This window comes from Geotrypetes seraphini, chromosome 18, assembly GCF_902459505.1.
Source record: "Geotrypetes seraphini chromosome 18, aGeoSer1.1, whole genome shotgun sequence".
NCBI lineage: Eukaryota > Metazoa > Chordata > Amphibia > Gymnophiona > Dermophiidae > Geotrypetes > Geotrypetes seraphini.
Window position 1 is genome coordinate 10,769,718 of NC_047101.1, and position 27,973 is coordinate 10,797,690.

The following is a 27,973-nucleotide window of genomic DNA, read 5'->3' on the forward strand; positions in this document are numbered from 1 at the left end:
ATTTATGTGGTTAAATCTCCTAGAAATTGTTTTTGAAACTTTGGTCCCACTAACTGCATAATTTTTGCACAGACCTATCTGTGTCCGGGCAAAAGTTATGTACTAGAGAATGACACGGTGACAAAATTCATCACCGTTCCCGTCCCCGTGGATAACTGCGGGAAACCATCTTCATGTCATTCTTTAAGGAGAGAGGGAAGAATCAGAGTATGAATGGCCACAACCACTGACCCGCAAGCTTTGCTTTGAAGAATGCTGGGGTAGAAGGACCGAGGTTGAAACAGACACTACAGAATGACAGTCTCTGGTATCCAGAGCAGATATTGTGATGTCATAATGCCTCATTCCACCAGTGCCTAAGAGCCAATCACATCAGTGATGTCACAATGGCTTCATTATTCTTGGCTCACATAAGAATCAGAGTATGAATGGCCACAACCACTGACCCGCAAGCTTTGCTTTGAAGAATGCTGGTGTAGAAGGACTGAGGTTGAAATAGACACTAGAAAATGACATGGGATTATTATCCGCAGGGACGGGAACGGTGATGAATTTTGTCACCGTGTCATTCTCTATTATGTAGTAAGTCTGGGAGGGATCAGAGGCATTCTAGAGTCAGGTATAAAAATGAATTGGATCATGATGATACTCGGTTTTGCACTGTTCTGCCTAAAAGGACAAAGAGCTGCCCTAACGTCACCAGATAACTTTATAAGTTTGAAGTTTAGGACAAGGGTTCTCGATCCATTCCTCGGGATACATGTAGCCAGTCAGATTTTGAAGATATCTGTAATGAATATGCAGAGCACAAAATTAAGTTTAAGTTTTATTAAAATTTGGTTTACAAAGGGAAAAAAGTACATACAAAGGTAAATCCATCCATAAAAACATAGTAAATTAAACATAGATAATGTCATTTAAAAAAAACAAAAGACAAATTATACAAAATACCATGATACACAAAATACAATGAGGCAATAGACAAAACGGGCTAAGGCAGGGGTGGGCAACTCGGAATCCAGTCGGGTTTTCAGGATTTCCCCAATGAATATGCATTGAAAGCAGTGCATGCAAATAGATCTCATGCATATTCATTGGGGAAATCCTGAAAACCCGACTGGATTCCGGCCCTCGAGGACTGGAGTTGCCCATCCCTGGGCTAAGGGAAAGACCTACAATTTCTATAGAAAAGAAAGAAAGAACGTAAGGGGGGGGGCAAGACAGAGGGTTAAGCAGATGTACAAGAATTAAGATGCATCAGGACATCTTCGTTGTATGTTGATATGTCTTGTGGATATCCTGAAAACTGGACTGGGTTGAGAACCGCTGGATTAACTTAAGCAGATAAATCGGGAAAATCTGTTGAAAAATAATGAGAGAAGTCATTCGTTTATCTTTAAGTGGATCAGCAGCCACCGTATATCAGCTTGTAAATATCAGCATGGCGTGATGGCCTAAACTCGTCACCTGTTGAAGGCTATGAACGATGCATGTGCCATAATTATTACTGTTTGGCATGGTTGATTTATTCTGTACTTTTTTTTTTTTTTATTTTAGCATTGTGTTTATTTTTGGGGAGAATCACTATGCTTCAGTGGCTTCATTGTGACCCAGCTGGTGTATATCCCAGCTTTGTAAAATTGGGTTTTCAGGATATCCCTCATGAATATGCATGAGAAATATTTGCATGCCTGTCTCCTCCATTTATATGCAAAATCTCTCTCGTGCATATTCCTCAGGGATATCCTGAAAACTCGATTGGCTGCCCCCCCCCCCCCCCCAGGACAGGGTTGAGAACCACTGCACTATATGATAAAATACTGAGTGGAGTGGAAAGGGTAGATGGGAAACACTTGTTGACTTCTTTCCAAAAATAGTAGGACTAGGGGGCATGCGATGAAGCTACTAAGTAGTAGATTTAAAACAAACCAGATAAAATATTTCTTCACTCAACATGTAATCAAACTCTGGAATTCGTTGCTGAAGAATGTGGTGAAATCAGCTTAGTGGGCTTTAAAAAAGGTTTGGATAATTTCCTAAAAGAGAATAGGCCATTATTGAGATGGCTTGGGGCAATCCACTGCTTATATCTAGGATAAGCAGCATAAAAAGCTGGTTTAGTCTTTTGGGATCTTGTCAGGTACTTGGGACCTGGATTGACCATTGTTGTAAATGGAATACTGGGCATGATGGACCTTTGGTCTGTCCCAGTACAGCAATTCATATGTTCTTATGTGAGCCAAGTATAGGACAATCAAGCCATTGTGACATCACTGGTGAGGTTGGCTCTTAGGCATTGGTGGAATGAGGCATTATGACATCACAATCTCAGCTCTGGAATGTTGCTACTCTTTGGGTTTCTGCCAGGTATTTGGAACCTGGGCTGGCAATTGTTGGAAACAGGATGCCGAGCTTGATGGACCTTTGGGCTGTTCCAGTATGGTAGCACTTATGTTCTTATAAATGTCTAAATGCACATCTAAAACCTGAATAGCACTTCTAAAATAAGCATCTTAATATTCTATTTCTTTGATCATTTTCATTAGTTGGGATCTTAATCTGGTGTGCAGAGCCACTGTAATCTCACCTCTTGGATGTGAGATCCAAACCGGATAGAGTCAACCCACGTGCTCTCAAAAGCTTGTAGTCAACGTTTGGCATTATTCTGACTGCACCCTGCTAGTAATCCAGTTTGCTTAGGGGCCTTAAGCATTGTTAAGATTTTTAGGATTCGGGAATTAAACCAAACCCCTGCAGATATCACTATTCACTCACCCATCATCCAAAGATGTCAAACGAAAAAAACTTTATGATAACCTAATAGCCTCCAAAGCAGCTAAACTGGACAGACAAATCACCACTCTGTTATCTTCGACTACAGACTACAAAGTCTTCAGGAGACACATTAAAACCATACTCTTCAAAAAACACATAAAACCTATCCAGCACAACCAATCCCAACCCAATATCCAACACTCTATTTACCCTTAGATCTCTCTAATACTCTTTTATCTACCAAACATTATCTAAAACCCATAATTTCACCCTATTCTTATCTCCTAAAGACCTCCACTTCCCTTTGGTAACTCTTTACCCAATATATATTACCTTAAAAATTCTATGTCATCGCTTATTCTATTCCTTCAAATTTTGAATGTAATTTTGTTTGGAGTAGCAAGCTGTGCTTTAGCAGAGCAGCTTCTTTATGGGCAAACAGCTAGAAATTCGTCAGTTTCTCTTAAAAACTGAAAAAGTATTTTCCCCTTCCTAGAGTGTATAATATTTATAATTTATTACTGCTTAGCACTTCAAGCCAGCTAAACTGAAGTGCCTCTTTAAGCAACTGTAAATCATGGAAGGGAAATTTCTCGGCCCAGAATTTTTGGCATAGCCAATTGCTGGAGTCATCCTTCTACTCCATATTACAGCCTCGTTTCCCACTAGCAGAGGATACTGACAGTAATCTCACAACTAGACTTGCTCCAGGCATCGTGTGGTTTGAGCCGGGGAAAACCAGCAGCTTCCACAAGACTGCGAGGCCCCACGCAGTTAGAATCACAAGATGCTAGAGGGAGTATTCCTGGCACTTAGGTTGGCCGTCCCCACACAGGTTTCCAGAAAAATGATCACAATGGCCAGCTTCGCTGTATGAGGAAAACGAAGAGTTAAATTCTGTTGACCAGGTTATGTAAATCAGTTCTGCAAGCTGTCTGATTCAAATCCAATTAGGAAGAGCTTTTCTACCTTTGGAAATATAATTTGTGGAATTTCTTCAGAATTTTTTTTTTGCCATTTCACGTATCGGTGGATCTCCAAGTGAGAGACCTAGACCAAGAACAATTTTTAAAAAACCTGCATTCTTCTCCTCAAAAACTTTGTTTTAAAGGTAACCAAAAGAGGCACTGTAAGGAAGAATATGGCTGAAAGGTACCTTTTAATGAGTTTGTCAGTTAATTTTATAGAATGAAAAAGGAAGGCAAAGACTTGAAATGGAATACAACATTCCTATCAAGAAATAACATCCCCTGCTAGGAACCTGACAAGACTGAAACGCGATTGATTGCCATCTCCTCTCTACCAAACTATCTCGTGAAGTAATCGTTTTATCTCCCTTCATAAAACGTATCAAAAAATGGACTTGTTCTGAGTTGACAGCTTTGAGAGTTGCTTGCCTTGCGCAGAGATGCCCATTCCTAGCTGCCTCCCTCCCTCACCCCTTCCAAGTTCTCCAGGCTACAGATGCTCCCTCAAAGGACGTTTCAAGTTCCTCTCGTTGACATTCCGAGCTCATGGGAGGTTTTATGGATCTCTGTGTGTGTTTTTATTTTGACTTTCTGCAAGGTCCTTCTATAGACGATGCTGAAAAGATACCTCTCATCAATGCACTGTCAGTTCAGCTTGGTAATTATTTTGCCATTTGCATTTAGAGCACGGTGGCTGTCAACCAGATACCATCTGTCAGATGAGAAATCCAGAGCAAGTGTCATCTTGTTTGTTGTATTTGTAAGGTAGCCTGGATTACCTTTCCTATGAAAGGGGCACTATGCAAGCGGTTGTTATGGTAAGAGACACAAGCAGGAGAATAATGATATTCAATAGCTTGCATATGACGTAAATAGGTTGGGAGGTAGGAATTATTTAAAAGGCCCAAGCTGCAGCGTACAGAGATGAGCCATAATATGGAGCTAGGCCCAAATGATTGCTTCTCCCACACCCTCCCCCACCAGTTTCTGGATTTCTTTGCCCGGTTGCAGCCTTTGTGGGAAAATTCCTGCCAGGTCATGACTTCATCCAATCTCTTATATAGACCAGTAAAAACACTGTTAAACAAAACTCTCCTTATGCACGTCTCCAAAACACTGTGAAGTTCAATTCATTTGATAAACCGAAAAATATGAACAGAAGTTTAGTCTGAGAGGGGCATTTCAATAGGACGTCCAAGTCAAATTTAGACTGTGGAACAGCTTTACTGCCCATCTTCGGAGTTCGACCTCCCTCCAACGCTTCAGAAAACATTTGAAAACTTGGCTTTTCTCCAAAATGTAACTACTCCCTCCCTCTCCACTATACTAAGTCCACTCTTTCTTTCCTTTTTACCAAGCCCTTCTTCTTTCCATTGGAGTTCCTTTCTTTATTAATTCCTGTAAACCGTGTCGAGCTCCACTTCTGTGGAGATGATGCGGTATACAAACTTAAGGTTTAGTTTAGTTTAGACGTTTTGGGAAAAAAACGTCCAAAAATCTAGTACAGAAAATGTCCATTTTCAAAACAGCCAGACATCTATCTTTTATTTTTGAAAATGACCTATGTAGACATTTTGGTCCTTCGGACGTCTATCTTTTTGACAATTTTCAAAAATAAAAACGTCCACAGCAAAAATGCACAAAAGCAAGTTTTGCAGATGTACCCAACTAGTCTAATCGTGGCAGGGGAATCCCAATCAGCTGAGCCAGTTTTGGAGAGTTCTGCCGGCTCAGCTAATGGGGAGGGGGGGTTCTGCTCTTTTGGTGGTGGGAAGGGGTCGTGACCACTGGGGGAGTAAGAAGAGGGGTCATGCCTTAAACCCTCCAGTGGTCATCTTGTCAGTTTGGTCAACTTTGGGGCACTTAGACTTGTTTTTTACATTCATTTAAGTCCCGGCGGATTTCCTGGGAAAGCTTCGATTATTGCTTCAAGACGCCCAGGTTTAAGTCTGCCCATAGCACACCTGCCAACACGCCCCTTTGAGCTCTGGACGCACAGCAGCTTAGAAGTGCTGCTGAATGTCCAGAAAATTAATTTTGATTATCGGCACTTGGACATCCCTGATATTAGGACGTCCAAGTACCGACTTAGGCAGGTTTTTGGATGTTTTAAAGTTTTCATTATGCCCCTCTAAGTAGTTTACAATAAAATCAAGGGGGAAGAAATACTTTCTAAACTAATAAAATTATAAAACAAAAAAACCACACACACGACAAAAGATGTAACAACAACAAAAGGACATAAGAATTGCCAGTATCCTGTTTCCAACAATGGCCAACCCAGGTCCCAAGTTCCTAGCTAGATCCCGAGAAGAAAACCAGATTTTATGCTGCTTATCCTAGGAATAAGCAGTTGATTTCCCCAAGACATCTCAATAATGGCCTACGGACTTCTCTTTTAGGAAATTATCTAAACCTTTTTTAAACCCCGCTAAGCTAACTGATTTCACCACATTCTCCAGCAATGGATTCTAGAGTTTAATTACAGGTTGTGTGAAGAAATATTTTCTCCGGATTGTTTTAAATCTACTACTTAGTAGCTTCATCGCATGTCCCCTAGTCTAGTATTTTTGGAAAGAATGAACAAGTGATTCACATCTACCCTTTCCACTCCACTCATTATTTTATAGACCTCTATCGTATCACCCCTGAGCCGGCTCTTCTCCAAGCTGAAGAGCCCTAGCCACTTTAGCCTTTCCTCATAAGAAGGTCATCCCATCCCTTTTATCATTTTTGTCGCCCTTCTCTGTACCTTTTCTACTTCCGCTACATCTTTTTTGAGATACGGCGACCAGAGCTGCACATAGTATTCGAGGTGTAGACGTACCATAGAACGATACAAGGGCATTAAAACATTTTCGTCTTTGTTTTCCATTCCTTTCCTGATAATTTGTAACATTCTATTTGCTTTCTTAGCAGCCGCCATACATTGAGCTGAGGGTTTCAACGTATCTTCAACAATGACACCTAGATCCTTTTCCTGGGCAATGACTCCTAACACAGAACCCAGCAACATAGCTATATTTCGGGTTCCTCTTTCCTACATGCATCACTTTGCACTTGCTCACCTTAAAACTTCATCTGCCATTTTGACGCCCAGTCTTCCAGTCTCACAAGATCTTCTTGCAATTTAACAACTTTAAACAACTTTGTGTCATTACAATTTTTTTATTCAAGGGAAAAGGAAATTGGACTTAGATAAAAAATGATGAGATTATCTATAATAGTTATAATGTTGTAGATTCAAATGCTAAATTAAAAAGATTTAACATTCTTAAAAGATTGTTCGATCCCAAGGTACAATGGAAGAGAATTCCATCGAGTAGGTACCATCATTGAAAACCAGAAATTCCTATGAATATCTAAGAATAAATGTCTGAAAGAGGGAATTTGATATAAAAAGAGAAAACTAATCTCATGAAATAATGCAAAATATATCAACTTATTTATATATCCAGTAGAATTCACATACACTCGGAAGTGTGTAATTTGGCCAAGAGCCTGAGCTCTTATAGCCAAACCCATCGCTCAATCACTGTGCATGGAATTTTGTTATAATTCTTCATATAAATTCATGTGTTCATTTTTACAGTTATAGTGTAGAAAAAACTATCACTTAGCTTTTGAGGGGGCGGGGAAGAGGGCAGGGGAGGGGCGCCTCTCACCCTCACTATGCCACTGTATCTAAGTGAACGGCAGCAGTAGCCAATGTGTGAATTCCCACTATAATAAGTTAAACTGTTATTAGCAAACGTTTTCCTTGCACCTCATATAACCATAATTCTGAATGATGATGGCATTTCACAGAATCAGAATTTATTAAAACTCTGGAGAGACCCCTGGGTTCTTTCTCCTTTGCCAACACTCAAATGGACACCTGAGTAACCACCGTTATCCATCCTTCAGAAACAAGACGATCGAGATCTCATTTGTTCATCTCCCAATGTACAAACTGAATGGAAGTTTCAGTATGAAAAAGCTTTGACATGGGTGTTGAAGTATGATGGCTGGCTCACTGAGAATAAGGAGTTAGCCCTTTTTTTTGGTGTGTTCCTTGCCAGTTCATAAGAGCCGCAAATGAATTTTGTTTAATGGATGCCCACGGTATTCATCAGCTTCATCTGTATTTGTTCAAACTTAAGACCCAGTAAACTTACATATGCCAAGACCTGTTGGTGGCCTTCACAGAGTGAAGTTGGATGTCACTGTTGGGGGTGGGGGTGGAGGAAGGAAATGAGAATCTACTGAAAGAATACTGTGGTTGAGAGTAAAACCATGTAGAAGATAAAACTGAATAATAAGTCTACGACAGATGAGAAAAAAGTAAAATGATCTTTTCCAAGGATGAGTACTATCAAAGGTGGTAAAATGGAAAGCTTAAAAAGCTCTGATCTGTTTTGGTATAGCAGGAAAGATTCACAAACCAAAGCCAAGAGAACTGGTTCTTTCTGCTAAACCAGTTCTAGAGGAGCTCCCTGAATCTCTTCCACTGTTAGTGTTCCACCGGGTATCAAATGTCAGGTTTGGCCATATGGAACACCCATAAACCATCAACTGAACAGGCAAAAAGCTAAATAATAACCATGACTTCACAGGTGGCAGCAACAAGAGTGTAATAAAGAGGCTTATATTTTATAATCTTCAGATTCCCATTCAGCAAGCTCTAACTGGTCCCAGACTCCCAGTCTAAGGTAGATGCTGTTCTTAACTTCAATCACTTCTTATATTGGCTCAGATATTGGTACTTCAAAAAAACAGCAAAGCTAGTCAATCAATATCCAAGTAAATGCTTTACCAATATATTTTTGATTTAAGTGTTCATAATGTAATTCAGATATTTAAACCAAGACCTCAGTGGCTACAACCCGAAAAGCGTCAATTTTGTTTTATTTTGAGTTCAAACCCACCCCCCCCGTCTTATGTTTACAGTCAAAATGGCTGCCACAATTTTCAGCAGCAGCCTCTCAAGCCTGCTGCTGGAGATCACAGCAGCCATTTTGAGATTGGACCCAGCTTGGGGCCTATCGACATCGAACGAAAGCTAACTCACTTCATACCTGAGGATAGCATCGGCTTCAAACATTTGCAGAGCAGTGATGTGGGATTTAATTTATACCTTGACAAAATATTAGGATCGGAGAGAACATTCAACCAAAGAATTCTGCAGAACCTTTTTAGCTTGATTACCTAGTTTGCAAACCGTTCTGGCTCTTTGGTTATGCAAAGTAAACCATTAACATACGCAACTCTTCCTAATTCGATTTGAACATATGCAAAGTAAACCATTAATATACGGAACTCTCAACTTGGCAGTCACCTGCTGTGTTGCTGCCATATTCTGACTCAGGATAATATAAATATTATCCTTCCCACTATCCCCTTAAGGAGAGATGACACTGGCTTTGTCGAAAACTGGGTAATGGAAGAGTGTGGATACGGGACTGATGTGGCACTGCCCCGCAGGTTTAGTTAAAAATTTTAGAGTGTGTTGGGCTTGGGAAAGCAGTGGTCCATGCTGGGATGACATTGCCTGATGGATGTGTACGTTATCCTGTTGTCTATGAAAAACCTCCATTAGAGGTAAGCAAGTTCCCTTGTAATGCATGGCTAAAGGCAAAATCAACATTATTTCATGCCTTCTTTGGCGGCCCTAGTTCATTTCAGCTGTTGCCAGCTCTTATTCTTAAGGACCACCAACAAGCCTGAAAAAAGAACATGCAAATTAACCTGATTCTTGGATGAAATATATAAGGTTAAAGCACATGAATATTAACATAGTAAACGACAGCAGATAATGACCTGAACAGTCCAACCAGTCTGCCCTATAATCCTATGCATTACAATTTCATGATTAAATTAAAATGGTTTTTTTTTTAATTTGTTATTTTTAGGCCATAGAGCTTCGAAGTCCACCTCTTACTGTCCTTAGGTTCCAACTACTGGAGTTGCCATTGAAGCTCACTCCAGCCTATCCAAATCATCTTATTTGTGAGATTCAGACCATAAAATTCTGCCCATTCATATTCTAATTAGAGATCCTCTGTTTTCATCTCACTCTTTTTTGAATTCTGTCACTATTTTCCTCTCCACTACCTCTCTCAGGAGGACATTTCTTCCATCTACCACCATCTTCGTGAAAATAAATTTCCTAGCATTATTCTTAAGTCTACCACCCCTCAACTTAAATTTATGGCCTCTAATTTTACCAATTTTTCTTCTCTGGAAAATATATGGTTCTATATTAATATCTTTGAAATATTTATATGTCTGTATCATATCACCCCTGTTCCTCCTCTCCTCCAGAGTATACGTGTTGAAGTCTACTAGTCTCTCCTCGTACTTCTTTTGGTGCAAACCCCCTAACATTTTCATTGCTTTCATCTGGACCACTTCAAGTCTTCTTATATCCTTGGCCAGATATGGCCTCCAAAACTGAACACAGTACTCCAAGTGGAGTCTCACCAGTGACCTGTACAAGGGCATCAACACCTCTTTTCTTTTGCCGGTTACACCTCTCTATACAGCCTAGCATCCTTCCGGCTACAGCCCCTACCTTGTTTCATCGCCTTCAGATCCTCAGACACTTATCATCTCAAGGTCTCTCTCCTCATCCGTACATATCAGCCTATCTCCTCCTAGCACATACATCTCCCTTGGATTTCTACTTCCCACATGCATCACTGTACTTCTGTGAATTGAAATTTAGTTGCCAGACATTCTTCTAACTTTTGCAGATCCGGGGTGTCCACTCTGTTCCGAATCTTGGAATCATCCGCAAAAAGGCAAACCTTACCCTTTGGCAATATCACTCACAATAAAATCTGCCCCAGCTCCAATCCTTGAGGTGCTCCACTATTCACCTTTCCTTCCTCCAAGCAAATTCCATTAACCACCACCCTCTGACATTACATTACGGATTTCTATTCCGCTTGTACCTTGCGGTTCTAAGCGGATTACATTGGAAGATAACTGGGCATTTCCAGGAAGTTACATTACATTGGGAGATGACTGGACATTTCCATGAAATTACATTACATTAGAAGGTAGTTGGTTGGTTTCAAGTTATAGTTTCAGGTTATAGTTTCAAGTTATAGTTTCAGGTTATTTTGTGACATAGAGAGAAGAAGATTCCAGTATGATGGGATTCATGTTAGGTTAGGTTAACCAAATCTGTTTTTTGAATAGTAGTGTTTTTATTTCTTTTCAGAATGCTTTAAAGTCTGTTGTTGTAGTCAATAGGTTGGATATGGAGGGGTCAAGTTTCGCTGCTTTAGTAGCTAGGAGGCTGTCGTAGTTTTTTGCGTTGGGTACCTTTGAGTGGTGGGTAGGAGAATGGTGTCTGGGTTCTCCTAATTCTGGGTGAAAGGTTTCGATTTAGGCAGGTAGGCACAGTTCCGTTTATTACTTTGTCCATCAATAAGTTTCTAATCCAGTTCACCACTTTGGGTCCTGATTTCAGCCAGTCAAGTTTGTTCAAGAGCCTCTTATGAGGAACTGTATCAAAGGCTTTGCTGAAATCTAAGTAAATTATATCTAGCGCACCCAGTCAAAGAATTCAATCAGATTCATGAGGGTTAAGCAAAAACTTGACGTGTTTACAGACGAAAGGCCAATATTGATCATCGCACACACATAAAGTGCAACCTATCCTGTGTAATTAAGAGCTAGATAACATTTAAGAGTAGGTGATTTAACAATGACGGCATTTTCTGTCAGGGAACGATCCTAGTTGGGAAGCAATTGTTGATCCATCAACCTTTGCTGTTGGAATGAGCAAGACACTTGGAGATTAAAACTGAGTGAAATGGATTAAAACTCCAAATCTTTATTACCCTAACAATAAACACATTTGAGGCAGGACTTGATGATTTCATGACTGTTGAACTACTCTTATACGTTAAGCCTACTTAGGCACACCTGGGCTTGCCACCTGGATTTTGTTTCTTTAAATGTGGCTGATTGATTACATAATAAAAACTAGAATGCCTCAGACTGCCACATTATATAATACCATAAAGTAGCATTTCCCACATTACCACGTGTTTGACCCTGCAGTGACATTGATGTCATACATATTTTAACATATATATATATGTGTGTGTATGTATGTATATATATATATATATATATATTGTAAAAATATGTATGACATCAATGTCACTGCAGGGTCAAACACGTGGTAATGTGGGAAATGCTACTTTATGGTATTATATAATGTATTAATATATTATATAATATATATATGTATGTATTATATATATTATATATATATATATATATATATATATATATATATATATAATTATATGGTATTATATAATGTATTAATATATTATATATATATATATATATATATATATATATGTATATATTATATATGTATATATTATATATATATTTTTTTTTAAGGAGCCCTCTAGATTTAGGCAGCAAAAACAGGCATAAATGCCTCTGTCCAAGTCATGTCGCATACATGTTATTTATTTATTAGGATTTCTTTACCGCCTTAAATAAGTCTAACACAGTGGTCTCAAACTCTAATCCTTTGCAGGGCCACATTTTGGATTTGTAGGTACTTGGAGGGCCTCAGAAAAAAATAGTTAATGTCTTATTAAAGAAATGACAATTTTGCATGAGGTAGAACTCTTTATAGTTTATAAATCTTTCCTTTTGGCTAAGTCTTAATAATAATATTGTGATTTATTGCTAAAGAGACATATGATCAAGAAACGGTTTTATTTTACTTTTGTGATTATGATAAACATACCAAGGGCCTCAAAATAGTACCCGGCGGGCCGCATGTAGCCCCTGGGCCGCGAGTTTGAGACCACTGGTCTAACATAAGCAATAGACAATTACAATAGTAAAAAAAAAATTCAGATTATGGCATAGTATGTTACATTACAATGTCACCGCAATGCGCGATAAAACATTTTAGTAGACAGCAAAGAAGGAGTACTGTTTATACTCGAATAAAAGCCGAGATTTTGGGGCAAAAAAAATGGCCCAAAAATGGGGGAGGTCTCAGCTTATATTTGGGTCAGCATCCACCCCTCCCCCAAACCCGGACCTGTTGCAAGCCTCCATCAGGCCTGCTGGTAGGCCGGGACAGAAGGGATCCCTCCTGCCTCCTGTCCCAGCCAACAGATGACTTTTAACTCCTTCCCGCCTCCCCTGCGTACCCTGGAAATCCCTGGTGATCCAGCAGTGTGCTGGAGCAGGAACGTCTTCCCACTCTCCTGCCCGCGAGAACTCGTGTCAGCCATTCAGCTAGCGGCTCAGCACGGGGCAAGAGCGCTCATGCTCCAACCCACCGCTGGACCACCAGGGATTTCAAAGTGGGGGAGAGTGGACAGGGCAGGAAAGATACAAGGTTGTATCCTAATTCGATGCATTCTAGGGGGAGTCTAATACCAATAACCATAATATAGAGTTTACAGGTTACAATTTGCCATAGTTATTGCTTAACAGTGCAAGTTTTTTTCAATACAAGTTTTTATACTAACTAGACGCGCACTAGGGATCTAATATCAATATAGTTTCCAAGTTTATTAAATATTTGATTAATCACTTATTAACATTCTAAGCGATGTACAAAGTATAAAATATTAAATTACAATAGTTGAAGGGAAACAGACAATGTAAATACGACTGACAAGACAAATGAACGATACAGAAGGAAGGGAGTAGGTAAAGAAATACAATTTTAAAAAAATAGTAAAGAAAACATATAAGGGCAAAACAACGTTAGGGAGGGGGAAGAAATTAAAAAACAGAAAGTTTAAAGCAGGGGTGTCCAATGTCGGTCCTCGAGGGCCGCAATCCAGTCGGGTTTTCAGGATTTCCCCAATGAATATGCATGAGATCTATTAGCATACAATGAAAGCAGTGCATGCAAATAGACCTCATGTATATTCATTGGGGAAATCCTGAAAATCCGACTGGACTGCGGCCCTCGAGGACCGACATTGGACACCCCTGGTTTAAAGCATAGGGCTTAGTAGAAAACCCTAATCTAGTCCTACATTCTAGTTATATTAGCTATCAAATGCAGTTACAGGTTACATTTGCCATAGTTACAGTGGAAGTTGGCCTCGTAAGGGGCACTTCTGTGACTGGACATCCTTATTTAGGGCCACATGAACACATAAGGGAAAGGGGTTGGGACTTGTGTACCACCTTTTTGTAGTTATACAATCGCACTCAAAGCAGTTTACATACAGGGACTTCAAGCATTGCCCAGGGTCACGGGAAGTGGTGCAGGATGTGAACCCCCAACCTCAGGGTAGAATTTGTCCCCCATCCCTTTCCCCCCAGGAAACTATCCTTGCGTCATTCTTTAAAGAATCAGAGTATGAACGGTCACAACCACTGACCCTCAAGCCTTGCATTGAAAAATGCTAGTGCAGAAGGACTGAAGTTGAGACAGACACTAAAGAACGACACAGGATGGTTTCCCACGGTTATCCTTGGGGGACGGGGACCAATTCTGTCCCCGTGTCATTCTGTATCTCAAGGTGCTGAGGCTGTAGCGCTAACCACTACACCACACTCTCCTCCCCAATGTATAGAATTCTGGCGCTTGTGCACATAAATGTATGCTTACTCATAAAAGTGCCATCAGGGCGCCTATGCGCTATTCTGGAAGTGGCATAGCTTGAAAATGCAAAAGGGGTGGAGCATAGGTGGGACATGGGCGTGGCTCCAACATTTCCATGAAGGTTGATATAACTGAAGTCATGCAAATGTATAAGAGAATCTGGGCACATAGATGCCGTTAGAGAAAGGCTCCCTTATAGAATTGCCCCCATAGTGCATTTTTTTTTTCATGCCCTTGTTTTGAATATTTCCATTCAGGGTTGACATCGCCTTGGGGGGTAAATCTGACCTTTAATCTGTTGTCTTCCATGTTTATTTCTGCATTTGTAGCACACTGTCATTGCATTCATCACACTATGCAAGATAAGTTGTAGAGTTAGGAGGTTCCTGTTGCAAGATCGTTTACTGTATCTGCTTAATGTAGCTTTTCATATGATGATTTGTGTTTCTCAACCCAGTGTTCCATGCCTCTCTGTATCACCGCTTTCCACGTGACATGCGCCTTCGACCACAACCTGGAAATGCGAACTATTCTAGCGGAGAATGACGAAGTAAAGTTCAAGTCATTCTGCCTTGAGCACAGCAGCGGTGTCACCAAACTGGAGGACGCCCGTGTACCCAGACCATCCGGGTCTGGAGCGGAACCTGACCAAACCAGACAGGACCTTGAAAAGGTAACACTGCGGAAACAGAAACTCCTGCAGTTGGAGGAGGACTTCTACGAACTTGTTAAACCCTCCGAGGTGGCCGACAATCTTGACTTGAGCGAGCCACTGGTTGAGTTTGTCTTCCAGTACTGGAAGTTGAAGAGGAAGGCTAACTTCAACAAAGCTCTCCTGTCACCAAAAACAGACGAAGTGGACAATTTGGCCCAACAGGAGCAGGATGTACTCTACCGACGCCTAAAGCTGTTTACGCACCTCCGGCAAGACTTGGAACGGGTGAGTTCAGACTTTTGTCTTAGTGGTCTTCTCCAGGATTCTGTCATAATGAGCAAAACAGCTATTGAACTCCAAATTCTGTTTCTAAAGATGAGCCAGTCATCCTGTTTGGAGAACTTGGTCTGTTTTTATTTTCTTTTGCACTGAAATTAAATCGAATGTAATGGGCTCTAACAAGTATCAAGCTGTTTGCTCATAGCCCTTTGCAGCTAATCATGCATAAGTGTGTTAATAGACGCAGGTATAAAGCAGCAAAAAAAAAAAAAAAATCCCCTCAAGCACTAGGGTCCAGATATAAGACTGGACAGAAACACCGCCCCCCCCACCCACAAGAAACTACACATGTGCAGTGTGAAAATAGCATGACCTTTGTCCAGGGCTCAATTATCTGCAGCTGAGTCCATCTACACCCTCCCAGCCATGGAGGCCCTTCCCAGCCCATCCTCCTCCAAACAGCCTTATACAGACACAGCCCTGTCTGATATACCACTTATAGTTTAAATCAGTTTTTTTGCTCCGGCACACTAACTGAGCAAATGTGTTTCTGTGGCACCGCCCCACTCCGCCTTCAGGCATGCCCCACGCAAACCTCCTCTCATTTTCCCTGAGCTCCGGGCTGTGTCTGGAGGGCCTCCGAGCATGGGTGAACGTCGACGTGTCTTTCGCGGGGTTGTCTATGAACCGAAATGTTCATCATTTGCACGCTGCAGTCTGAACATTCAAAAAGGTTAATACTGGTCTTCTTTAACAGGATAAGTTACTGCAGATCCTGGTTTTGAGAGGTAGAGATGGTTAACCAGTAGTTTTCCCCCTGCTCTTTTCAGCTCACTGGGAATTAGAGCAGGAATCTGGTGCCCTGAGCCTTCATGTGTACAGCTGCCTAGGGGTTCCTCTTTGATTCTTCTCTCCCCTGCTACCCGCCATTTTAAATCCCCTCTCCCCACAACATAACTAGTTGTTGCAGTGATGGACCTCAGTTGGGTCCAGGGCTGCTTTTTATACCTTAAAATCACGGGCTTTGAAGGTGACCATCAGGACCCATAATCAATGGCCATAATTCCCCCTTCCCCCCACCCGGAAATGTGAATACCGGCTCTGCATGTTCTGCGTAGCCAGCTCAAGAACTGAACAGGGGACCTTGTACTTGGCAGAACCCAGCATGTACCACTTGAGCCTAGAACTTTTGGTTATGGCGGTATAAAAGAATACAGTTCAGATCTTGGAAGCCAATTGTATGCACATTAATATGCACGAATCTGTTGAGAAAGAAGGAGGAAGGCTTCAAAATCTGACCCGAGAAGTGGTGGGGGATGTGCCGTTTATAATTTTTTTTTTTTTTTTGGGGGGGGGTAGAAAAAAACAGTTTTGATTAGTTGTTATTACAGACCAAAAGACTCCTGAGCACTTTGTGTCTGAGTACAATATGAATCAGAAAAAAGGCCCTTCTAAGTGGCGCCGATGATTAGGGAAAGATTATCCGGTGGGAATAACAAGCCATGTGAAATACATGTTCATTCACAAGTCAGTATATATTGTTTCCATACAGCAGCTCATTTTTTGAAATCATCTTCAAGCCCAAGTTTGATCTCCGAGTTCGCTGGAGTATAAATGGAGCTGTCTGAAGAGCATCTTATAAACGCTCGCTGTCAGATTACATGAAAGCGTGATTAGCATTTTCCTATTCTTGTTGCAGTGAACACCAAGGGCACTCACGCTCTCTCTCCTGAGCAGGCAGGTATACAGGCCGGGAGAGTTTTTGCAGTCCAGCAGTCACCTCCTGGTCCTGTGGGCAGAGCCGACTTAAGGGGATTAGACTCTCTTAGTTGAATTTTTAGCCTTACACTCCCCTCCTTAAAAAAATACACTTGCCCCCCCAAATTCTATATTTAGCGCTCAAGAACTCAGTGCCGACTAGGACGGCACTTAAAAGCAAATCTACAAAGTGCACATATCTTTTATAGAATTGTGCTAAGCACCACTGCTTCCCATAGCTTTTAGGCCCACCCTTTTAGGCCAGCTAAAACCAGGCCTTAAATGCCTGCACTTAAGTTGTGTGTAGATCAAGTATGTTGAGTTTATTTCTACTCTGCCTTTGTCCAAAGCGGATTACAAAAGCAAGCATACATAATAAAACCAATTAAAATACATACCAAACAATATTAAACAGATAACAAAAGGCTGCTGACTTATCAGACCCACCATATAATAACATATTTCTTGTAAGGAGTATATCTCATTTTAAGAATCGTTTACAGTATCACAATATCACTGAATGCCGTGTTTCATAATACAAAACAAATGTTTCTTTAACAATTTCTTAAATTCCTACAAGTTTTTTTTTTTAATGTCGTAAATTCTCAGGCAACCTGTTCCACTCCATGGGACCTGCATATGAAAATACACTTTTCCTTATACTCTCATAACACAAGCTCACAGGAGTATAAAGTGCTAAACAGTCACATAAATACTTACCGTATATACTCGAATATAAACTGAGATTTTGGGGCCAAAAATATGGCCCAAAAATGGGGGTCTCGGTTTATATGTGGGTCAGCGCTGACCCGCCCCCTCCCAAACCTGTTTGCAGGCCACTGCTGGGCTTCCATGGGATCCTTCCAAGCTCCTGTCCCAGCCCAATTCTAATGATTTTTATCTCCCTCCCGCCTCCCCCGCGTACCTTAGGTATTCCTGGTGATCCAGCAGTGAATTGTAGCAAGAGTGACTTTCCTTCGCTTCTGCCCATGCAGAGGTGCTAGCTAATTGGCTGCCGCAAATTCTCACGGACCGCGAGAACTCGCAGCATTCAATCAGCTAGCGACTCTGCACGGGCAAGAGCGAAGGAAGGTAGCTCCTGCCTCGATTCCCTGCTGGACCACCAGGGATACCTAAGGTACATGGGAGAAGCGGGAGGGAGATAAAAATAATTAAAATCAGATGGGACGGGAGGCAGGAGTGATCTCTCCTGTCCTGGCCACCGCTGGACCATCAGATCTCATGACAGGCCTGGTAGAGGCCTGCAAGGCATTGGGAGGGAGGGGGGGAAAGGATACAGAACCTGGCAGAGAGGGGGGCTGGGTGCAGAGCCTGGCAGAGCAGCGAGGGAGGGGGGAACAGTATGCAGAGCCTGGCGGGGCAGGGCAAGGCACTGCACTTGAATATTAAACTCGAGTAAACCTTTTTTTTCCTTCTTTTTTGGAGGGTAAAAGGTTACCTCAGTTCAAGTATATGCGGTAGGTGCCTTATGACTTGACACTCAAATATGCATGACTAGAAGCGGCAGGAAATCCCCACAAAAGTGGGAAGGCTGCTGCACACAAGGGTATGGTTGAGAGGCAAGGAAAGATCCTGCACATGGGGAGAGAAAGGGAAGAGGAAGAATTGGGGTGCAGGAGAGGAAGGGAGAGATGACTGGCAAATTGAGCAGCACTAGTGTTCGGGGTGGAGTCGGGGAGTCTTCAGGGGTCAGTCTTAACTAGGTTTTTGGGGTAGGGCTTATATTAGGAGCATCTTTAAAAATCATGCTAGGGCTTATTTTTGGTGTAGAGCTTATTTTCGGGGAAACAGGGTATGTGCAGAGCATCTGCACAGCAGACATGATCGAACCATTTAAGTACCTCACGGGATATGTCGAAGTGGAAGATGATATTTTCTTTCTCAAGGGACCCTCGGCCACAAGAGGGCACCCGCTCAAACTCAGGGGTGGAAAATTTCATGGCGACACCAGAAAGTATTTCTTCACAGAGAGAGTGGTTGATCATTGGAACAAGCTTCCAGTGCAGGTGATCGAGGCAGACAGCGTGCCAGACTTTAAGAATAAATGGGATACCCATGTGGGATCCCTACGAGGGTTAAGATAAGGAAATTGGGTCATTAGGGCATAGACAGGGGGTGGATAAGCAGAGTGGGCAGACTTGATGGGCTGTAGCCCTTTTCTGCCGTCATCTTCTACGTTTCTATGAAGTCATGAGTTTACTTTGTATCATAAAGTATATGCAGACCAGTCTTCATAAATAACTTGAGAAACCTCAATTCTCTTCCAACAGGTCAGAAATCTCTGTTATATGGTGACCAGGCGTGAAAAAATGAAACACTCCCTCTGCAAACTTCAAGAGCAGATTTTTCAACTCCAGATGAAACTTACAGAGAAGGATCTTTATCCAGGTAGGAGGAAGACTCTCAAACCTCTTGGTAGGAACATATTGTGATAGTTCAATAAGAGATACACAAAATTATATCTGATTATTTGAGAAACTGCTTGATAATGTACAGCCAAGTGGATCGTTAAGATCAGGAAGTGATATGTTATTGGATATACAGAAAAGGGATAATGAAATATGCAATTACTATATTAGGAAATCTTGTTTTTCAGTTGCAGGTCCAGTTTTATGGAATGAGATAGCCGGGTGAAATACGATTTTGAGAAAATGTCTTACAGTTTAGGAAAGCGCAAAACATACTACACTAAACTAATTGGCACAAACAACCCCGACACAAAAACACTCTTCAACTTAGTAAAAAAACTTACGAACACAAACCCATTCCTTGCCACTCAAGGCAATAAAACACCAACAGCTCACCAATTAGCAGACCATTTCAAACTCAAGATCATCAAAATCAGAACAACCTTCAACAACTTAACTACCACACTCAACGAGTTAATAACAACCCCCACAATGGAAGAAGCCGTAACTGCAGACAGAACATGGACCACCTTCCCAACTCTACAATGGCCTGATTTGAACCGACTATATAAAAAATACAGCCACACCTCATGCGACTTGAACTACTGCCCATCGTATCTACTCACAAATGCCTCCCACAAATTCAAAACCAGCCTCACGCAGTGGATACAAAGCACTCTCATAGAAGGCCAATTTCCACAAGATCTTGGAGAGATCATAATAACACCCTTACTGAAAGACCAAAAAGGTCCAGTAGACACACCTACCAACTATAGACCTATCGCTTCGATCCCATTATATGTCAAGCTGATTGAAGGACTTGTGGCTCAATACCTCACCAACTACCTAGCTGACCACAATATACTTCACCCATCCCAATCAGGATTTAGATCTTACCACAGCACGGAAACACTACTAGCAACACTACTGGACATAGCCCGACAACACCTCAGTAAAGGACACAGGATCCTAATTATCCAACTAGATCTTTCCGCCGCCTTCGATCTAGTTGATCATACCATACTACTCCAGATACTTGATGCAATAGGAATCTCAGGGGTGGTTTACAACTGGTTCCAAGGATTCCTTAAAACAAGAACGTACAGAGTTAAGATAAACGATATGAAATCTAACCCATGGTCAAATCCATGCGGAGTCCCGCAGGGATCTCCACTTTCACCCATTCTATTCAATCTCTACATCTCCTCCCTTGGTACCACTCTTGACAACCTAAATGTAACATCATTCAGCTACGCAGACGACATAACTATTCTCCTCCCCTTCGAAACCCAAGACCACACCTCAACAGGACACCTGGAAACAATACTGAACGAAGTAGAAAAATGGATGACAAACCACAAATTAAAACTAAACTCGGACAAAACCAAATTCTTAATGCTCGAAACGGACAAAAACCCATCCATAACAGACCTGGAAATTAAAGCAATCAAATACCCAATCCAATCCTCCCTCAAAATCCTGGGAGTGCTGATAGACAGATGCTGCACTATGCAGACTCAAATCAACAAAACTACCCAAAAAGCATTCTTCACAATGCGCAACCTAAGAAAAATAAGGAAATACTTTGACAAAGAACATTACAGGATCATTGTACAATCCCTGGTACTAGGTCTTGTGGACTACTGCAATATCCTATATCTACCATGCCCTACAAACATGATCAAAAAACTACAGACCGTTCAGAACACAGCTCTCAGACTAATCTACTCCCTCGGAAAATATGACCACATCACCAACGCCTACCTAGACTCTCATTGGCTACCAATTAAAGCCAGAATTCAATTCAAACTGTACTGTCTAATCTTCAAAGTTTTCAACGGTACCGCACCTGCCTATCTAAACGATCGCCTAAAACGTAACCTTCCACCCAGAATAAGAAGAACACTGACACCATTCGCATATCCACCACTCAATGGCACTCATCGAAAAAAGCTTTATGATAACCTCATAGCAACGCATGCAGCAAAACTCGAACCCTCCATCACTAGATTGTTAACCTCAACATCTGACTTCAAAGCATTCCGTAAAGAAATCAAAACGCTGCTCTTCAAAAAGTATTTACAATCTACCTAATCTCCCTCTCCTCTTCCACCAACCAGGTTTGATCACTCCCTGGCACCATACCATCAATCGACAAAAAATACACATATAAAAAAAAAAATAAAAAATTCCCTGGAACCAATTCACCCTACCGAAACCGATTGCCTACCAACGTATGGAAACAGAATATTTGATATGTATAGTAATGTAACCTGATTTATCTTCCATTGTTATTATGTCTACACACTCTCTCTGTCATTAGTCTATACCCTCAATCTGTATTCTCCAATGTCATGTACCCTCCTGGAAATGTCCAGCTCTCTTCTTATGTAATCCGCTTTGAACCGCAAGGCACAAGCGGAATAAAAATCACTAATGTAATGTAATGTAATGTAAATTGCTGAAAACGTACTTTTTGGTCTAGGCTTTTAATTAATATTGATCATTTATATTTAAAAGTGAAATGGTGGAATCAGATTTAGAAGACAAGAAATTATAGCAATTTGACTTTTGGGTAGTAAGGTTGGAATTTTAAAGTGTGGTTTGTATAGTCTGATGAATGTGGTTTTGTCTAATGAGATTGTGATTGTGAGTCGCTTAGTTTATTAAACGGATTAAAAATATTTTAAATAAAAATGCTGTCTAATTACACCGAAGTCTAGGCAAAGTACAGACTCACTGGGACTTACAAAATATATAAGGCTGCGTGGTGAAACTAAAGCAAGAGCCTGCCTGGTCCAGTGCTACTACAAACAAAACCCATCAAAATTGAAACCGAAAGAGACTGGAACGTGCTCCCGAGAGAGGTGGTGGAGAGGAAAACGGTGACGGAGCTCAAAGAAGCGTGGGATGAACACAGAGGATCTAGAATCAAAAATTAATATTCAATATTGAACTAAGGCCAGTACTGGGCAGACTTTCACGGTCTGTGTCTGTATATGGACGTTTGGGGGAGGATGGGCTGGGGAGGGCTTCAAAGGCTGGGAGGGTGTAGATGAGCTGGAGTAGGTTTTAGAGGAGATTTAGGCAGTTGGAACCCAAGAAATAGCTAAGAAGAAAAAATTAAAAAATTTAAATTGAATCAGGTTGGGCAGACTGGATGGACCATTTGGGTCTTTATCTGCCGTCATCTACTATGTTACTATGACTAAAACTATGCTCTGATTAGAAAATAAAAGGGCATGTACTTTTTATTCTGTTAACTCCTAACTGTTTTAACTAACGCAAATTGCCTTTGTACCGTGTGCTATATTCCAAGTTTTATTTAGAATTTGATTAATCGCTTAATCATACTTCAAGAAGAATACAGTGTGGACACCGTATGCTGTCCCACGGTCGGATCATGTTCTTACGTTCTCTTTTCCGATTGTAGATGACGTTTATAAGAAGATTAGAGAGGAGGTGGACTCGAGTCGGGTAAAATCTAAATGGTTACCGTGGTTTTCCGTGGCTTTGCGACAGTAAATGCCTGGGTAAAACATACCAAATTTTGCTCCTAATTGTTTTAGTTTGGGTCTATATTCCAGCAGTTTTTTGTGCATTTTAGGGCTCCTTTTACTAAGGTGCGCTAGCGTATTTTAGCGCACGCACAAGATTAGCGCGCACTAGCTGAAAAATTACTGCGTGCTTAAAAGGAGGCAGTAGCGGCTAGCACACGCTAAAACCACTAGCCAAGGAGCCCTTAGTGATTTGTTTCCCAAGTTCAGGTCTAAATAAGAGCAAGTTACCTTCAAATTTGATCAGAGCCTTCGTTCTGTCAAGTTGCATTATTTCCAGAGGAAAGTGATGAAAATGGTAGAGGGTTTGTACATAAGGAAGTACGAGAAGAGACTAGAAGACATCAACACGTGTATTCTGGAGAAGAGAAGGGACAGAGGTGAGGATTTGAAAGGTATTAATAGAGGACCAAATCTTTTCCAGAGAAGGGAAATTGGTAAAACTAGAGGACAAATAACCAAAACCCTCGTTTGCAAGAGACTCCTCGTGAGATATATAACAAACACCAGTGTTCAAAAAAGTGTTCGGTTCAATTGTAAACGAGAATTTCAGCGGTGGGGAACTTACTCCCAAGGTAGAGAATCCAGGTGGTACCTCGTATTGAATTGAGCCAGTGGCTTAGAACAAAAAAAAAGCAGGCATCTATCCTGGATGAAGAGACTAAACGGAGAACTCTGCCAGGTAGTTTCAAGCCACGCCACAACCTTAAAAAAACCCAAAACAAAACAGCTAAGGGCTTCTTTTACAAAGGCTTTATGGCATGGCTTTATGGATATGTTTGTATGTTTATTGTTCAAATGGTTTTATTTATTTCCCCAAATTCATTTTTTGTTATACGCATTGAAAATATTTGATATTGTATTTAAATCAAAATCTCAATAAACTTGAAACTTGGAATAGCGCGCTCTAGCCGCTACCGCCCCCTCTTGAGCAGGCAGTAGTTTTTCGGCTAGCATACGCTAAAAATGCTAGTGCACCTTCGTAAAAGGAGCCCTAAGTGATTTCTCCATGAGAAATTGTATATCGGTGAACAAGCGAGTAGAGAATTGATTTCTTATGCCTAAAATTATAGTATAAATTTAGTATAAATTAAGTATATATATATATATATATATATATATATATACATATATATATATATATACACACACAATAAGAGATTGCCTAAGATTTATATAAAATTAAATAAAACATTTTGTAAAGAGGAAAAATGATGTAGTGGTTGACCCATATAAACTCCGCTTTGCAGCGCCAGATGCGTGATACCACCGGGATACTTTACCTTAGAGTAGGTTCCCAACACTGAAATTCTCTTTTACAATTTAACTGAACACTTTTTTTGAACACTGTTGTTTATATCTTACAAGGAGTCTCTTGCAAACGAGGGTTTTAGTTATTTGATGTACTGGGTCAACTCCTTTGTATGTTCAGTCCTGTTTAAGAGCCCTTGATAAAACTAGGACAAATTGAGGATGAGCGGTGGTAGACTTAGGAAATTCTTTTTCATGGAGAGGGTGGTGGAGAGGAAAACTGTGATGAAATTTAAAAAAGCGTGGGAAGAACTTAAGAGGATCTCTAATTAAAATGTAAATGAGCAAACTTTCACGGTCTGAATCCAGCAAAGGAGATGGTTTGGATAGGCTGGAGTGAGCTTCAAGAGTAACTCCAAGAGTTGGAACCTAAGGACAATACCGGGTAGACTTCTAAGGTTTATGGCCCAGAAATAACAAAGAAAAATACATTTTTTTTATTTTATTGTAATGCATGTGATTACAGGGCAGACTGGATGGACCGTTCATGGTTTTTTTCTGCTGTCATTTACTATGTTAACTATGAATAAGTCTGAGAGGGTAAATCATCTCCATGTTTATTCCAACTTTTATTTGTGATATACTGCAAATCAATATAAAAAATACATCTACACGGTTAAAACATTTTTTTAAAAGAGATAAAAATGGACAAACAGTAATACAGGACAGACGAGGCTAAAACAACATTTAAAAAAAAGCAACATAAGAAAAGCACAAGAAGGCTTACAAATTCTAAATTAATAGGGAGACGAAAAAAATGACAATTTCAAAGGAAAGAGGAGTCGAAGAGTGTGCCCGGGTCGACCCATCCAAACCTTTTTCTGTCTCTGTAATCTTTTTGTCTTACGTGTACTTTGGGCGTTTTCACTCTGCCATCTACTGTCACATCCGTTTTCTGATCTTGGCACTGTATGATGCACCAGGAAGTAAGTCCTGCCTGTCACATCGTGAGAGGGAGGAGGAAACCATCAGGATTTGGGAGGGACTGTGGGAAATAAACAACACTTTACTGATAACAGGCCTCGAGAAATGCAGAAATAACTGACAGGAAGTAGGTCGCGGGCTGAGTGCAGACTTATTTGCAGTTGTTTACCTTCCCCTCCATAAAATCATGCCAGCTCAAAAGATTCATCGACAAAACCTTCGCCTTCCAGGCGGCCAAGCTGAACCCTTGGCTAGCCCAAATGATGCTAGAGGCCCCGACCTACCTAGACTTCAGAAAACTTCTCAAAACACACCTCTTCCGCGAACAAGACCCTTAATCCTCACTCCCCGCATACACTCCAACCCCCCCACCCCCACCTCCCTCTCCCCCCCCCTCCTCTGGTTTCCCACACCCTCCATTTTATCTTCTAACCCAACTATGATAAACCTGTGCTAAAACTACTTTGCTTCCTTCCACGCTACCTGCAATTCCGACAAAATTTTTGTAAATCCGGGTTCAGACCGGATCCTAATGTAATGGATGTAAACCGCCTAGAACTCTTTGGGTATGGCGGGATATAAGAACATAATAATAATAATAATAATAATAATAATAATTTAGCAATGCCCTGGCTGGGCTCCTTTGGTGTAGGACACAGTGTGGGCTCTCTCAAACACTTGCCATCTTTTGGATTGTGATTCACCAGCATTAATCATCGCTAGTAATTCTAGCCATAAAAAGTGAAGTTTGTGTGTTGTCCCCACGGCTCCATTTGAAGCAGTGCAGTCTAGGGGGTGGAAATTAGGGATTTGAAGTTGGCCCAGATTCACTAACCCCCCCTTTTGCGATCCATGGCCATGTGCGATCTGTGGCAGAGTCTTCCCGAGCAACCGATCCACAACGCGTCCTCATGCAAATTGCAGCGCTCGGAAGCACGTCCCACACCGACCCTGACGCATGCGCAGACCGTCTTCTTTGCCTGTAGATAATCTGCGCATGCGCTTGCTCTCCGTGAACAAAGCACTTCACTTTCTTGACTTTTACTCGCGAGCCCGTGGTTTAAACCTGCGGGTTAAAACCACGGGCTCGCATTGCAGGGAAGGGTGGCAGAGAGCAGGAGAGTCGTTCCCTGCAATGCGAGTCGGGGAGGCAGAGAGCAGGGCAGTTTTTTGGGGGAAGTATGGTTGGGATTTCAGGGTGGCAAAGAGCAGGACAGTCAGCAACGACATGAGCAACTGGTCCTCGGCAGTCGCTTCGTTTTGGATCGGCCAGCCCAATCGGTGGTCCTTTTTAGTGAATCTCTGCCTTCCTGCTTAGCATGCCATTTTCCTTCATTTGCATGCGCAGATCGGGCGGAAGGTTAGTGAATCGGGTCGGGGTTGCAAACTGGTCGGGACACGATCGGTGGGCTTAGTGAAATCTAACCCTTTGTTCGGGTTTTGAAAGTGAAAGCAGTGTATCACTCGTCCTCAGTTCAGGATAATTATTAGTGTTTGGCAGTAAGAAAGAAAACCCTAATGGATCTCTCAGTAACTTGTGGCAGTGAAGAACCTGACTGACTCAGGAGAGGGGCTTCTTTTATGGATTTTTTTTTGGGGGGGGGGTTTAAAAGAAAAATGGATTTGAAGCATTGTGTTGGCAGAACTCAGATGTCCATTTCATCAGCTTGCCTTAGGGACGGATGCATGCTGTTCTGGTTTCATGGCGATTCCTCTGTAGTTGTCCCGAGCAAAGCATAATTTTTACTTAACTCATCCTGTCAGTAAAAGGTAGCAGAGGTTGTCAATTTCAGCCATTTAGTGGGAAGGCTGAGCCCTTTCTGTGAAGGCCGGTTCCCTCAGCTGATTGACTGGACGGCTTGTGTTCGGGGCGGCTGATCACAGTACGTCTTGAGATAGCAAAGGATCCAATGTATTCACTAGCACGCATTAAAAAAGTGTTCGGGGGGGAGTGGGTATCTTCTTGTTCATATGAAGGGATTCTCATGTCTTTTGTTGTAATTCCAATATACCCTGTGAAGGGGGCCATCAGAAAAGGGCCCTCTGATTTGATTTGTACCTGTTCTTTTGGTATTTGTATTTACTTTTTTTTGTTCAGACATGTTATTCGGATCATATGGGCAAACAAAAGGTTGACCCTTAATGCTCCACAAAAATGGAAATCTGGCAAAGACAAAAAACTGTGGAGAAGGTGATGTTCTAGATGCAGGCTTTATTAAAAATATATCTAGGCCCCAAAACTTTGGGAACTAAGGACCCAACACAATCCGTGTTTCGACAATGCTTGCCTAGAGGTCCTGATACAGAAGCTCGTGGATTAGAAACTAAAAACAATCTTGGACGTAACTCTGCACGGATGAGAGGTTCTCAAGAGCTGGAGAAACTCTCATTCGCACAGAGTTACGTCCAAGAAATTGCGAATAATCCTAAAACCGTGAATCAGGAGGGGGAAGTGTAGTTATCTATACTTGAGGTGTAATTTCTGGCATTAATGGGTTTATGTTACATTTTGTATATTTTGATGCATGCCATTCTTCCTTACTATAATAAGTAATGAGCTGTTTAGCTGATTTTTGCATCCCATTAGCATAGATTTTGCAATAGTGCTAAGGCTAGCTATGTTTGTTAACCAGCATTTCCAACACTGTTAACATATATTAAATACAGGCATTAGCATTAGTAAGCATTTAACCTTTTAATTGGCAGATGATGAAATA

General features: G+C 41.3%; 1 protein-coding gene across 5 annotated transcripts in view; it reads left to right on the forward strand.

The window, feature by feature from the left end:
• Positions 1-27,973, forward strand: part of JADE2 (jade family PHD finger 2) — a 164,463-nt gene that overhangs the window by 127,211 nt on the left and 9,279 nt on the right. For all 5 annotated transcript variants that reach the window (XM_033927173.1, XM_033927172.1, XM_033927171.1 and 2 more), the window contains 2 exons: positions 14,801-15,283; positions 19,327-19,444. In XM_033927173.1, coding sequence (XP_033783064.1) covers positions 14,801-15,283; positions 19,327-19,444 — 601 coding nt within the window. The remainder of the gene's footprint in view (positions 1-14,800; positions 15,284-19,326; positions 19,445-27,973) is intronic.